At 41.8% G+C, this 14074-nt stretch overlaps 1 protein-coding gene across 7 annotated transcripts in view; it reads left to right on the forward strand.

Annotated features, from left to right (window-relative positions):
* Window positions 1-14074, forward strand: part of LOC147208457 (protocadherin alpha-C2-like) — a 132590-nt gene that overhangs the window by 55501 nt on the left and 63015 nt on the right. The window contains exon 1 of one of the 7 annotated variants that reach the window (XM_086135328.1): window positions 7959-10413. The exons of the other annotated variants lie outside the window; for them this stretch is intronic. Coding sequence (XP_085991454.1) covers window positions 8017-10413 — 2397 coding nt within the window. The 5' untranslated portion in view covers window positions 7959-8016. Of the gene's footprint in view, window positions 1-7958; window positions 10414-14074 lie in introns of those variants that run through there. 7 annotated transcript variants of the gene reach the window in all.

Here is a 14074-nt window from a genome sequence, read left to right on the forward strand (position 1 = left end):
GTGACCACTCGCAAATTTGCCCTCTTAATCCATCATGCCCCCGAATGCTATTTCTGGTCCGTGGCAGCCTCTTGTCTGTACAGTGTGCCCTCCTTTTGGAGGAAGCACAGCTGTAAATACTGCTTAAAGACTCGTGTAGTATTTTCTTTCTTCGGCATCTTTGACAATGAGGGGGACATTTTTTAATGTACTGTATATGTTTTATACTGTATGTCTGACATTAATTATTTCTTAAAACAAACAAGAAAAAGACAAAAACAACAGGAATAGCCTAACCATAAATTGAAGGACATAATTTTTATTTACTAGGATGTATATGTATGTATGTATCTATCTATCTATCGATCTATATATATATATATCTCAGATATAGATATAATATGTATATGTATGTGTGTGTGTGTGTGTGTGATCTAAATGTGATATTTATACCGTGCACTACTTAATTTCAGCAATTTATGCTTATTTATAGTTGCAGTGTTTCTTTGAAAAAGACCAATCCGTGTTATAATATAACCCTTGTTCTTGGTGAAGGACTGTTGTTCATATTGTCTAAGCAATATTCAGTATGCGCGTCCACAAGATGAGACCCTTCTTTTCTTAAGTGGAACTATTTTCATGTAAAAATAACAGTAGTAAGCAGCATGGGGTATGTGACCAAAAATACCGTCACGCTAACTGGCACGATGATGCGGTTATCAAGTCTAATTTAAAGCCCACTGGAGTGCAGCAGACAAATTATGAAATTGCTCTCGTTAGGTCCTGCACCTGCCACAACATTAGGAACCCCTGCACAAAACATCAATAATTGTATCAAGCCTTTACAACAGGGGTCTCAAACTCAGTTCCTGGAGGGCCGCTGTCCTGCACGATTTCCAAGTCTCCCTGTTGCAACACACCTGATTCAAATGAACAGATCATCAGCAAGCTCTGCGGAAACCTGACATTGAACCTGTTCATTTGAATCAGGTGTGTTGCAACAGGGAGACCTGGAAAACATGCAGGACAGCAGCCCTCCAGGAACTGAGTTTGAGAACCCTGCTTTACAATGACAATACTGCTCATTTTGATTGACATTTTCAGAGCCATGTTAATTTAACAATATGTTTGGGATTATGTTTTAGTATGCAGGCAGAAGGTTATCTGGACCATAGCTGGATGCTTCATTACATTCTTCCTGACTGACACCTTGGAAAACTGGCGCGATAAGCGCATGATTTCTGTATGTTGTCACAATGGAAATTGTCTCTGCACAATTGAATCATTCATTTCTACTGAAAAATTTTAATTTGTATTTGATGGTTCTCCTTGTAACTAAAAGTCTGTTACACACCAAGCCGACCGTCATCTGCATGTTGGGACGGTTGTGTTTCATGATTGGAGGCACTCAATATATGTTGTATATGTACCGGTATGTGTTCTTTTGGTGTGACGAGCAGTGTTTCTGTTTGCGTGAAATACACTGTCTAAAATTTGGGCCGAAAGGTTCAACCTTGGTTTCCTCAGACCATTGCAAAATCTCCCAAACACGTGTGAACTTGTTATGGTCCAGTGAAACCAAGGCTGAACATTTTGGCCTAAATATTGAAAGGTGTGTTTGACATAAACACAGCACTGCTCATTAACAAAAGAATACATGGTCATACCTACATTTAAGCAAGCATGATGGTGGCAACATTATGTTGTGTGACTGTTTTTTTTTTTGTTTTTTTACCTTACCTTAGACATGGTGGAGGGAATTATAAAGACTTATAAATAGCATTCAATGCTACTACTGTAGAAAAACGTCAGGAAAAGCCCAGTAGAACAATTTAAATATATTTGAGGCATTTTAAATGGCAGCAGATGTGTGGTGACGACCATTTGACATGAACTTGAATATGATTGGTTTATTCAGAACGTGGCCAAATCCAGTTGTCAAAGCGTGCGCACACATTGTGCAAGCATTTTGTTTCATTGTACATTTTTACTTCTGCTCTCGAAAGTTTATTTTTTCCATCAGTTGAGTTGGACATGTCATAAGTCGAAAACCCCCCCAAAAAAACAAAGTTTGGCAATTATTTATATTAGTCTGACTTTTTCATATCACAAACATAATTCATTTGAACAGGGGTTTGTAGACTGTTTTATTCACTGTATGTAGGTATGTATATATGCATGCATGCTTGTATAGTATGTATGCGTGTATGCAAGGTTTTTAAGATACGTGCATAACGTAAGTGCTCTCTCGCTCTTTTTTTTATTTTACAGTCTAAATCATTTTACATTTTCCTCTCACAATTATAGGAGAATATGCGATACTAGTACAATGCAATATGCAAGGGTCGTAGTATGGAAATATGTGTTTATCTAAAAGACTTTGACATTTTAAAACAAACAAACAAAATGTCCAGGACCCCTCACACATAGTGGAAGAAAACAACTGAACCCCACATATTACTGGTGTTCTTAACTTTTCATACCAAACTTCAATTTTCAACTTCCTTTCTATTCTGTCACTGATGTCAATATTCCAGTTTGTCCTACATGGATTAAAGCAAAGAGTGTAAAGAGTGTCAAGTATTAATTCTCCTGATACTCCTCTAATGCGATTAGGTGGAATCATCTTAATGATGCCACGAAGAGTAGCTTAAAGAAGGCAGCAGAAAGTGAAACTAAATGTGTCACTCACACACTTTTGTGGTTGTTGTATTGTGTTTAATTCTATCTTCTTGTGGATGGTTTTATCGGTAATTCCTTTTATTTGTCGCTAATAAATTGCCAACTGGGTACATTACCCTGTAGACACAAGTAATTCTTCATTACACATGCAAATACTGTGCTGCATGCACTCATGGGAATCTGCTGTCCTTGTAGCTATATACGTTTTGATGCTATTGAGGTAGGACGCTGTATAGTGCTAGTTGACCTGACAGTTCATGAGAATGAATGAAATACTCATCACAATACAGTGGTCGTTTTCTGGTGGAAAGTGGAGCAACCTCACCAAAAAAACCCAAAACATTCCAGCCTGCACTTCCAACATCAGGCTCTCGACAGGCCAGCACTCTCCTCTATTATTCAAAGTCACTCCCTCAATATTTGTTTTAAAGGAACTGGGCCAAGCCTGCGCACATGCAGCAGGTCTGCTCCTCCATTGCCCTTCACATGCATGCTGTGCTGGTGGGCGAACATTCAGTTCAGCATGACTAATAAGAAATAAAAATAGACATGACACAATGCTTATACATGAATGATAGTATAGAAAATAAATACGTTGTGCATCAAGTGTGTAATGCGGAAGAAATGCAGGAAATAAAAAGATCAATCTGGAAAAAAAAAACCTTAACTGTGCAGCATTTGCCTTTATGAAATCCTCTATGAATGAAGCATTTTGTTCTCCTGCTGCAGTGCATCGCTCCATCTTCCCTTCTTTGATTTCTTACACTGGATGATGTTTGCAAGCTTTGTTTAATGCAGTTCCTTTCCCAGCGTTTTCATTTCCTGAAAACACATTGAATGGGAATCAGTTATCAAGGCTGCGGGAGTGTCTGTGCCACATACACTTCGTCCTCTGAGTGTGAGAATGCAAATCTATCAGATAGCCCAGTCTGAGCATGAGGAAAGGGGAGAAAGGAGGGTACGCGCCCTCTTGTGGCAAAAAAGCAGAACATAATGTCCTCAGTACGTCAATACAGTCAATTATTTAGCTGGTCACTGCACTCCAAAAGTGGTGGTGTATTCACTGATTTCACTATTGAGTTCATGTGTCTGTATTGATCCGTGGATAGTCGTCCCATCCGCCCCCACACCCCACTCATAACTGGTTGGTCCACATACTCTTCCTCTGATGAACCATTTGATTGTCAAATCTAGGTTATCCATGATTGACTATAGAGCCAGATTTACTCCTCATCCCAGAAAAATGGTTTAGTTCTGCCTGCATCTCTCATTCTTTGTGTGGGTGCACGAAGCATATAAAAGGTGGGCAGAAGATATTCAATGGATGTATCAGCAGTAAATAAAACATGTCGTTATGTACGATGTCGGAAAAATATGCAATTATTTGTAGTTGACAACATATTCCTTGCCTGTTTCCTCACAAAGAAAGGGGCAGAGGAGGGGCAGGAAGTAGGGAGTGGCACTGATGGAGGCTTGCATCTGTGTTGCCATGGTTACAAGAGAGGAGCTAGTGAATCAATTACGGCTGCTCCCAGTGGAAACAGATCTGTCGGACGCCGCTTTTGTCGCTAGGTGCAATGATGAACCAATCAGGAGGGTCCATGGCTGTCCGAAGCTAGCCAATTGGATGATGTTTTTCTCTTTTACTCTCCTGTTTATATCGTATGTCTGGCTTTTTGGGCAGATGTGATGAATGCGTCTGTTGTTGCAAAGTGAATCCATGAGTGTAAAACGTGTCGCATATGGTTTGCTACTTTGGAACATTGAAGAAAGGCACCAAATGAATGCATCCCCTGCACATGCGTACATCACATTTCTCTCTGTACGGTGTCTCTCAAGCCACATTCATATCTTTATATTGTGTCAGCACCTACAATGTTGCCAAAGTGTCACATCAGATACATGCTTGTCTTTAACACGGAGCAAGCTAAATTTGAAACCGACAAAGTGAGAGTAAGAAAACTCTCCTCTCATGACACATGCTGCAAAGAACATGTCACCATCAACAATTGCCTTCTGCTCTTCCTGCCTGTTGTTTTACAGTAGAGTAACTAATTAAGTAATTTGGGGGAATTGCACCATTGCTTTCCAAATGAGTGAACAATGTGGTTGTGTGTCTATTTCAGCGGTGTGTATGTGTGGGGTGGAGGCATGCTCCATATTGCCCTGTCCTGGCTCATGTTTTTGCTGGATGCTTCCCTGTCCTACTTTTCCTACCAATGGAGGGAGTGCAGATTTGGAAATAAATGATTTAAAATGGATTTCTTCCCTCTTCTTTGTGATATTTTATATTTTACCATGTGTAGTTCTTTTTGTGGAGAGGGGCTAGCCATTTAGTAATCATGTGTTCTGCTGCTCAACATCCACCTCTAAATAGAATGTTAAATATTTTATACCGTCCTCTCTCTCTCTCTCTCTCTCTCTCTCTCTCTCTCTCTATATATATATATATATATATATCCCTGCCTCTCTCTATCTGTTTTTCTCACTCACACACACACACACATACACACACACACACTCACTCATAAATATGATTGTCAAAGCTCCAAAGGCATTTCAGGAGCCAGATTGATGTTTAAACTTTTCTTTGGAATGATGTCACACTTAATGATGCCTATCATTCTGATTACGAATATGCATTTGTAAGTATTCACCTCTGCTCTCGATGTATTTCTTGTGCCATTAATGCATGTGTGCATTTGGCGGTGGCCCGAGCAGTTCATGTTAAAACAATACAATTGTCAAGCATTTTCAGGCACCTCACAGCTACTTTTTCCATCCTTCCATCCATTTTCAACACCGCTTATCCTGAAGAGGGTCGCCGGGGGTTGCTGGAGCCAGTCCCAGCTGACTTTGAGTGGAAGGCAGACTACCTGAACTAGTTGCCAGCCAGTCACAGTGCACAAAAAGAGCCAAACGACCATTTACAGCCACATCCACACCGTCACTTGAGTGGGAACCGATCCCACGCTGCCCGCAGACAAGTCAAGCGAGTGTACCACTACACCATCAGCAACTCAGTTACTTTTTAAGAATGTTCAAAAAATAAAATAAAATAGGGGGTAAAGAAACGTGCATGAGATGTTTGGCAGAACATGATATATTGTGAGTGTTGCATCACATGGTGCAAGTGTGCAGCTTACTGGGAGGCAGTGTGGGTGCTCTTCAGAGCCTTGGCCCAGCAAGGGCACTGTGGGCTGTGCAGGGGCTGATTAAAAAGGTCAGGCTTTCTTCTGAGTGGTGTGGGGGGTGGGGGTGGGGTGTCGTAAAGGAGAGGAAGCTGCTGCAGCTGAATTGTCATCGTGAATATGTTGTAGCAGTGCAATATTAGCGATGCATGAACAATCCAGATGCAACTGTTGGCAGACTAGTTCACACCAGAGGATGCTTTGTTTGCTTTGGTGTACATGTGTGTGTGTGTGTGTGTGTGTGTACTTGAGGCCTGATTTGGTTTGATTCATTCAACGAAAGCGGTCTCCATCAAGGTAAGTTGATGAATATTTCAGAAGTGGGTCAAAAAACTCCCGTGTATTTCATAAAATATACCCACGGGCTCTTGCTCATGTATATCTGTATGCATCATGTCTGTGCTGGGGATGACGTTACTATGGAGATGTAAAGGGGAGTGAAGAAAGGAGGGAGGGGGAGTGCTTGCTCTCCTAGAATCATGCTCAGATGGCACCTCTACTCCCCCACTCACACAGAGTATGCAACCTTGTAACAGGTTCATCACGAGCATGCACATACACATATTGGGTCGCCATGCATGCTAAGGCGATGAGCAGCAGCTTTTCTATATGCGGCACACACTCTTTCATAATTTAAAGAAGCACACTGAAAATATACCACACTCCCACTGCCCTCAACCTCTTACCTTGAACTCTGCTCTCCCTCTAAGATACACCTACTACTTCATCTAAATACAAAGAAATGACTCTTAGGAGAGGAAAATGAGTGTAGCTTCTAAAACGTTTATTTGTTCATGTAAATGATTAATTCCTCAGGGAGGGTGACTTCATTGATGAACATATTGACATTACTTGGTGATTGAAATTTAAAAAGCAAAGCAAAATGTTTTTTTTTTTTAGTTTCTGCATTAGAACTGTTTCCGATTAGAGGAGAAGGCTCCCTCGGACTGCTAAATGTAGTTCACAAGACGTGTTTGAAGTGTTTCTTTCTACATGTTGCAATAAAAGCCGCAACTTTGCTGTCAAGTTGGATTCAGTATTACAGCTGCAGGCGGACTTTTTTGAAAAACCGCATGAATCAAATTTAGGCCGAGAAGCAATTATAGGGTGCTTTATAAATTCTTGGAAAGCAGGGTAGATTTGAACTAGAATCAACAGCAAATAAGGTCATGAGGTCAGGGCCGAACTGTGATAAGCTATGCGCTTTTAAAAGATAAATTCTGGCTTTTCTGTACTGAGTAATATTAATACGTGTGATGTAGATTTTATGAGGAAGATAATCCAGGATTCTGTGCTGGCTTTGAGAAACCCTGACTGTCATGTGAGTCATCAAGTAATGAGAAAGGAAACTTTTTGTCAAAAATATCCATGAAAGGTGCTTCGCTTGAACATGCTCAGACTCTTGTCATGTATAAATTCTCGCATAACAGTCATAGTTCGACATTAATGCGTATTGCTGCTCAGAGATGACTGCGGATCAGTGTGTGATGATTATGAATATTTTGTCCAAATCATGTTTTCCACATGGGGGAAAATAGGACGGGAGTTTATGAAGGATTAATCCTGGGATTAGCAAACAGAGGGATGTTCATACAAATTGATGACAATTGTGCAGGAGGAGTACCAAAATGCACTCTACAGCACCGGGAGCATCAGCTCCTATCCTCAATCAGTTGAAATGATTCATTCCCGTCAAGGTAAAAATAAATTAAATAAAAAAATAAATAACCAGAGAGCAGAAGACTAATGAAGGTCTTGTGAGGGAGAAAATATAGATTTTAGTAGTGTATTATAGAAACAAGCGAATATTCTGTGCAGTATTTTCCATTTGGGTGTCAGGGAAAAAAACCCACTAAAATCCCTCAAGGTTTCTCATTCACTGGAAAGATATTATGTTCCCATCCTTGGTGGTTTTTTTGTTTTTTTAATGGCTGCTTGAGAGCGTCATGAAGGATTCACTCGTCCCTGCACCTAACCACTTTGACCACTGAGCGTCGCTCTTTATCTATGAGAGGAAGTGCCTCCGCTTCATGCATTGAGGCCCCTCCCGTTTTCAGATGCTGGGGAGATCTATTCAGTCTTTGTTAAAAAGAGACAGCGGACGGAAGAACGAAGACAGAGCTCAGGCTAAAATAAGGAATTATTTTTAATTCATGCTTTGCTCATGTTGTATATAAGCATGCCTTGCAGATGGAGCTACTTTGGGATCTATTTGGGGCTTGTTCTACTGGAGTGTTATTGGGAAACAGCGTCTGGACAGCTTTCTTATTCCATCTCGGAGGAGTTAAACCCCGGCACTCTCGTTGGAAACATCGCCAAGGATTTAAATTTAAACGTGCACGACCTAGAATCTCGTTTGTTTCAGATTGTTGCCACCACAAAGAAGAAATTCCTTGAGGTAAATCTAAAGACTGGAGCTCTTTATGTAAATGAAAGAATAGACAGAGAGCAGCTCTGTACAGAGGAAGTGAAATGCTCCATCAGTGTGGAGGCTGTAATTACCAACCCTTTAAAACTGTATCGTGTAGATGTCGACATTTTAGATGTGAACGATAATGCCCCTTTGTTCACCACGAAGATGCAGAATTTATATATCGCAGAGAGCACATTGCCTGGGGTGAAATTTGCATTGTCTGAAGCCAGTGATGCAGATGTTGGTAAAAACAGCATCAGCACATATAGATTAAGTCACAATGAGCATTTTTCAATAGCGGTGCATAAAGCAGGCGGCGGCGTGTCTGCTGAGCTGGTGCTGAAGAAAGCTTTGGATCGAGAGAAGCAGCCTCTCATCACCATGACACTGACTGCTGTAGACGGGGGGAGCCCACCAAAATCAGGAACCTCTCAACTTGTAGTAAACGTTTTAGACAATAATGACAATATCCCGACATTTAGTGAATCTCTGTACAAGACAACACTGATAGAAAATGCAGCATTAGGCACGCGAATCATGACATTGAACGCGACTGACGCTGATGAGGGTTCGAACAGCCTGATTTTGTATTCGTTAAGAAGCAAAGATCAAGATCATGTGCTGGATGTCTTTGAAATTGAAGCTCAAACAGGTGTAGTGAAGGTGAAAGGTCACATTGATTACGAAGAAAAAAGAGCATATGAGATAAGGGTGGAGGCTACTGATCAAGGCACCCCCCCTATGTCTGCTCATTGCAAAGTGCTGGTTGAGGTTTTGGATGTTAATGACAACGCTCCGGAGGTCACGGTGACATCACTGCACAATGCCGTGCCAGAGGATGCCGCTGTGGGCACTGCAGTCGCGCTGGTGTCGCTTTTTGATAAAGACGGTGGTGAAAACGGTCATGTGACTGTACAAATTCAAAATGAAGTTCCATTTAAACTCGAAGAAAATTACAAAAACTATTATTCTCTGCTTGTTGATGAGCCGCTAGATAGAGAGAGCGCGCCGCTCTACAACATCACCATCGCTGCCAAAGACAAGGGAATTCCACCTCTTTCCAGCACCAGTGTAGTTTATGTTCACATTTCTGATGTAAATGACAATGCGCCTCACTTCTCAGAGCCCCTCATTAATGTTTACATCAAGGAAAATAGTCAAAGAGGAGCAATAATTCATAGAGTAACTGCAGTAGATTTTGACGCTGATGAAAATAGAAAAGTGACATACTCACTTGTGCAAAGCAGCACTTATGCCATGCCGCTAACTCCTATGATGAATATCAACTCAGAGAGTGGAGACATCATGAGTTTGCAATCTTTTGACTATGAGAAGTTAAAAACGTTTCAATTCAAAGTTCAGGCCACAGACTCTGGTGTTCCTCCGCTCAGCAGCAATGTGACCATAAACATTTTTATCCTGGATGAGAATGACAACAGTCCCGCCATTTTGGCTCCCTATTTCGAGCATGGCTCCGTAAACAGTGAGAGCATCCCCTATTCTGCCGAAGTGGGATACTTTGTGGCAAAGATCAGGGCAGTGGATGCAGACTCTGGATACAATGCACTGCTCTCCTATCATCTGTCTGAGCCCAAAGGCAACAACAACCTCTTCAGGATCGGAACCAGCACCGGGGAGATTCGGACCAAGAGGAGAATGAGTGACAATGACCTGAAAAGTCACCCCTTGGTGGTGTCGGTCTGTGACAACGGAGAAGTCTCCCTGTCAGCGACTGTGTCGATTGATGTGGTGGTGCTTGAAAGCACAGCTGACATCCACACTCCGTTCAGACATGTGCCCAGCAAGGAGGAGAGTTTCTCTGCCTTACACTTGTATCTGCTCATCGCCGTTGTGGCCGTGTCGCTCATCTTTCTGCTCAGCCTCATCACTTTAGTAGCCTTCAAATGCCACAGACAGACAGACGGACCCTTCGATAGATACAGTGCCCCGATGATCACCACCCACCCTGACGGGAGCTGGTCTTACTCCAAAGCGACTCAGCAGTACGACGTGTGCTTCAGCTCAGACACACTCAAGAGTGACGTAGTGGTTTTCCCTGGGCCCTTTCCACCTGTAGAAGCAGAACTGATCAGTATTAATGGAGGCGACACCTTTACCAGGACTCAGACCCTTCCTAACTCTGAGAAGGTAGGCTATGCATTCCTTTTCAGACTGCTTGGTTGTATGTCGCTATATTATGCACTCATGAAGAAACTATCAAGTTATGATGGTCTTTCATAAGCATCTTGTCAGGAGTAAATACACCTGTAATATAATGACACAGCCATTGAAATCTAGAGGGATTGTCACAAAAAGCAATTATAATGTCCGAACACTTTCATATTTTGAGTTCATATAGTTGTTATGAAACAATATCTCAAGCCAGGAAAAGGAGTATGGTGGTTTACTTTCAGCATGCTGTAATTTGTGCATCAATGATAAGGTAAAGTAAAAGTAACAATATAGTGACGTTGAGGCATTGAAGAGTGAAAAGGGGAGTCTGTTGAGCACGAGAGGGAGTTTCATTTGATACAACAACATGTCACAGATTTGCACTTACTGAAATACAGGTGAAAATGTTACAGAGTATGTTTGTTTTGCAACAGCTGTTCTCAGTATTGTATTGTGAGATGCATTGTCCATAGTTATGAACACATTTTTATGTTTGTTTATGAAATGAGCATTTTGTCAGAATTAAATAGTAATTCAGGAATATATCCATTCAATTTGAATTTATAATTTGTAACCTTCACTATTCACTGAATCACAGTTACAGTGGAGTTGGAGGGGGGGGGGGGGATATTCTTGTGGGAAAAAAAATCTGTCATTTTTGTTCATCTAGAAAAAAGTAAAATGCGAGCAACGTACCGGTTGGTTCTGAATCGTTACGGCATTGATATGTCAACCATTCAGTTGAGGTATATTTCCAGATTGAAGTGACATGTATGAAGATAACATACCACACTCTGGAGTCAAACTGCATTTTTAAAATAAGATTTTATAGTTTTATGTCATGGGTTTAGTGGCGACTGTGAGCGATCAATTTGCATCAATGTTGTGTGATGCTGGTTGTAATTCATGCAACCATCCACTAGAGGGCCCAGTGGACCATGACACGAATGCATCCTCATCTGCGGCGCAGGGCTCCTCCCAAATATGTGCTGTTATTCGTCATTGGAACAAAGAACCTTAGACGGTGAAAGAGACTGTTACGACAGGGGTGGTTACTCGGAAGAATTAATTCCATTTTTCGATTATTCTTTCATAGCAAGTACATTTTTGCAACATTTCTTCCTTTATGCTGGAAGCGCATGTATGGAATGATGCGTGCGTCGATCAGATGGAGCTCTGTGCGGACGTATTTGCTCTTCGTGCTGCTGGAGTGTTACTGGGAAGCCGTGTGCGGCCAGCTCTCTTACTCAGTGGCGGAGGAGGTGAATGTTGGGACCGTTGTGGGAAATATTGCGAAGGATTTAAACATGAACGTGCAAGATTTGGAGTCCCGCATGTTTCAGATCGTTGTGGGAAAGAAAAGGAAATACTTTGAGGTAAACCTAAACAGTGGCGTTTTGTATGTGAATGAGAGAATAGATCGAGAAGAACTCTGCAGAAACCAAGCCAAGTGTTCACTCGGTGTAGAAGCTGTGATTAATAATCCATTGAAATTGTACCGTATTGAAATTACAATATTAGACGTAAATGACAATTACCCATTATTTTCTCGCCATAAAGAGGAACTGAACATAAGTGAGACAACAGCAGTAGGATCAAAATTTCCTCTCCACCCAGCTCATGATGCAGACGTTGGTAAAAACACTGTAAATTCATACAAGCTCAGCCAAAATGAACACTTTTCACTTGAAGGACAACAAGGAGAAAGTGTGACACCAGAATTAGTGCTTCAGAGGCTTTTAGACCGAGAAAAACAGGCTGTGATCACACTCACATTGACTGCTATTGATGGAGGAACACCACCGAAATCAGGTACAATGACGATTGTTGTCAATGTACTAGATAACAACGACAATGCCCCTGTGTTCAGTCAAACACTCTACAAAGCTCACGTGTATGAGAATATCGAGATTGGCACATCAATAATAACCTTAAATGCGACTGATTTAGATGCGGGACAAAATGGAAAGGTGTTCTATTCTTTCAATGCAGGAGGTAGAGAGGAAGAAACAAATGTGTTCTCGATTGATGAAAAAATTGGAATTGTAACAAACAGGAAAATTATCGATTTTGAACAAACAAATGCATTTGAACTTCGAATACGAGCCAGTGATGGAGGGGCTTCTCCCTTAACCTCACATGCCAAATTGTTGATTGAAGTTTTGGATGTCAATGACAATGAGCCTGAAATTTCAGTGACATCATTATTGAATACAGTGAAAGAAGATGCAACCATTGGCACGGCTATTGCGATTGTCTCCGTGTTGGACAAAGACGGAGGTAAAAATGGCTTGGTGCACTGTGCAATAAATAGTAATGTGCCTTTCAAACTTGAGCCGAATTATAAAAACTCCTATTCTTTGGTTGTTGGTGGTCCTCTTGACAGAGAGAGCACCCCGATGTACAATATCAGCATCACTGCAACCGATGAAGGCATTCCACCTTTGTCCAGCACCAGTATTGTTAATGTGCGCATCTCAGATGTTAATGACAACAAGCCTCACTTCTCAGGGCCCTTCATTAATGTTTATATTAAAGAGAATAGTTCACCAGGGGCAGTAATACATAGAGTGACTGCACTGGATAATGACATTGAACAAAACGGGCATGTGACGTACTCATTTTTGCAAAGTAATACAGACTCAATGCCAGTCACTACAATGATAAATATCAACTCAGAGAGTGGAGACATTGTCAGTTTGCAATCTTTTGACTATGAGAAATTAAAGACGTTTCAGTTCAAAGTTCAGGCCACAGACTCTGGTGTTCCTCCGCTCAGCAGCAACGTGACCGTAAATGTTTTTATTCTGGATGAGAATGACAACAGTCCCACAATTTTGGCTCCCTATTCCGAGCATGGCTCCGTAAACAGTGAGAGCATCCCCTATTCTGCCGAGGCGGGATTCTTTGTGGCAAAGATCAGGGCAGTGGATGCAGACTCTGGATACAATGCACTGCTCTCCTATCACCTGTCTGAGCCCAAAGGCAACAACAACATCTTCCGGATCGGAACCAGCACCGGGGAGATTCGGACCAAGAGGCGAATGAGTGACAATGACCTGAAAAGTCACCCCTTGGTGGTGTCGGTCTGTGACAACGGAGAAGTCTCCCTGTCAGCGACTGTGTCGATTGATGTGGTGGTGCTTGAAAGCACAGCTGACATCCACACTCCGTTCAGACATGTGCCCAGCAAGGAGGAGAGCTTCTCTGCCTTACACTTGTATCTGCTTATCGCCGTTGTGGCCGTGTCGCTCATCTTTCTGCTCAGCCTCATCACTTTAGTAGCCTTCAAATGCCACAGACAGACAGATGGACCCTTCGATAGATACAGTGCCCCGATGATCACCACCCACCCTGACGGGAGCTGGTCTTACTCCAAAGCGACTCAGCAGTACGACGTGTGCTTCAGCTCAGACACACTCAAGAGTGACGTAGTGGTTTTCCCTGGGCCCTTCCCACCTGTAGAAGCAGAACTGATTAGCATTAATGGAGGAGACACCTTTACCAGGACTCAGACCCTTCCTAACACTGACAAGGTAGGCTATACATTTTGGGGATTTTCCAACTTTTTTTTCTTACAGGCAATTTATTGCTATGTTACACGCCTATTTACATGTAAAAAAAAATTCAATAATTA

This window comes from Hippocampus guttulatus, chromosome 2 (genome assembly GCF_054856545.1).
Source record: "Hippocampus guttulatus isolate MCC_2025c chromosome 2, RoL_Hgut_1.0, whole genome shotgun sequence".
Lineage (NCBI taxonomy): Eukaryota > Metazoa > Chordata > Actinopteri > Syngnathiformes > Syngnathidae > Hippocampus > Hippocampus guttulatus.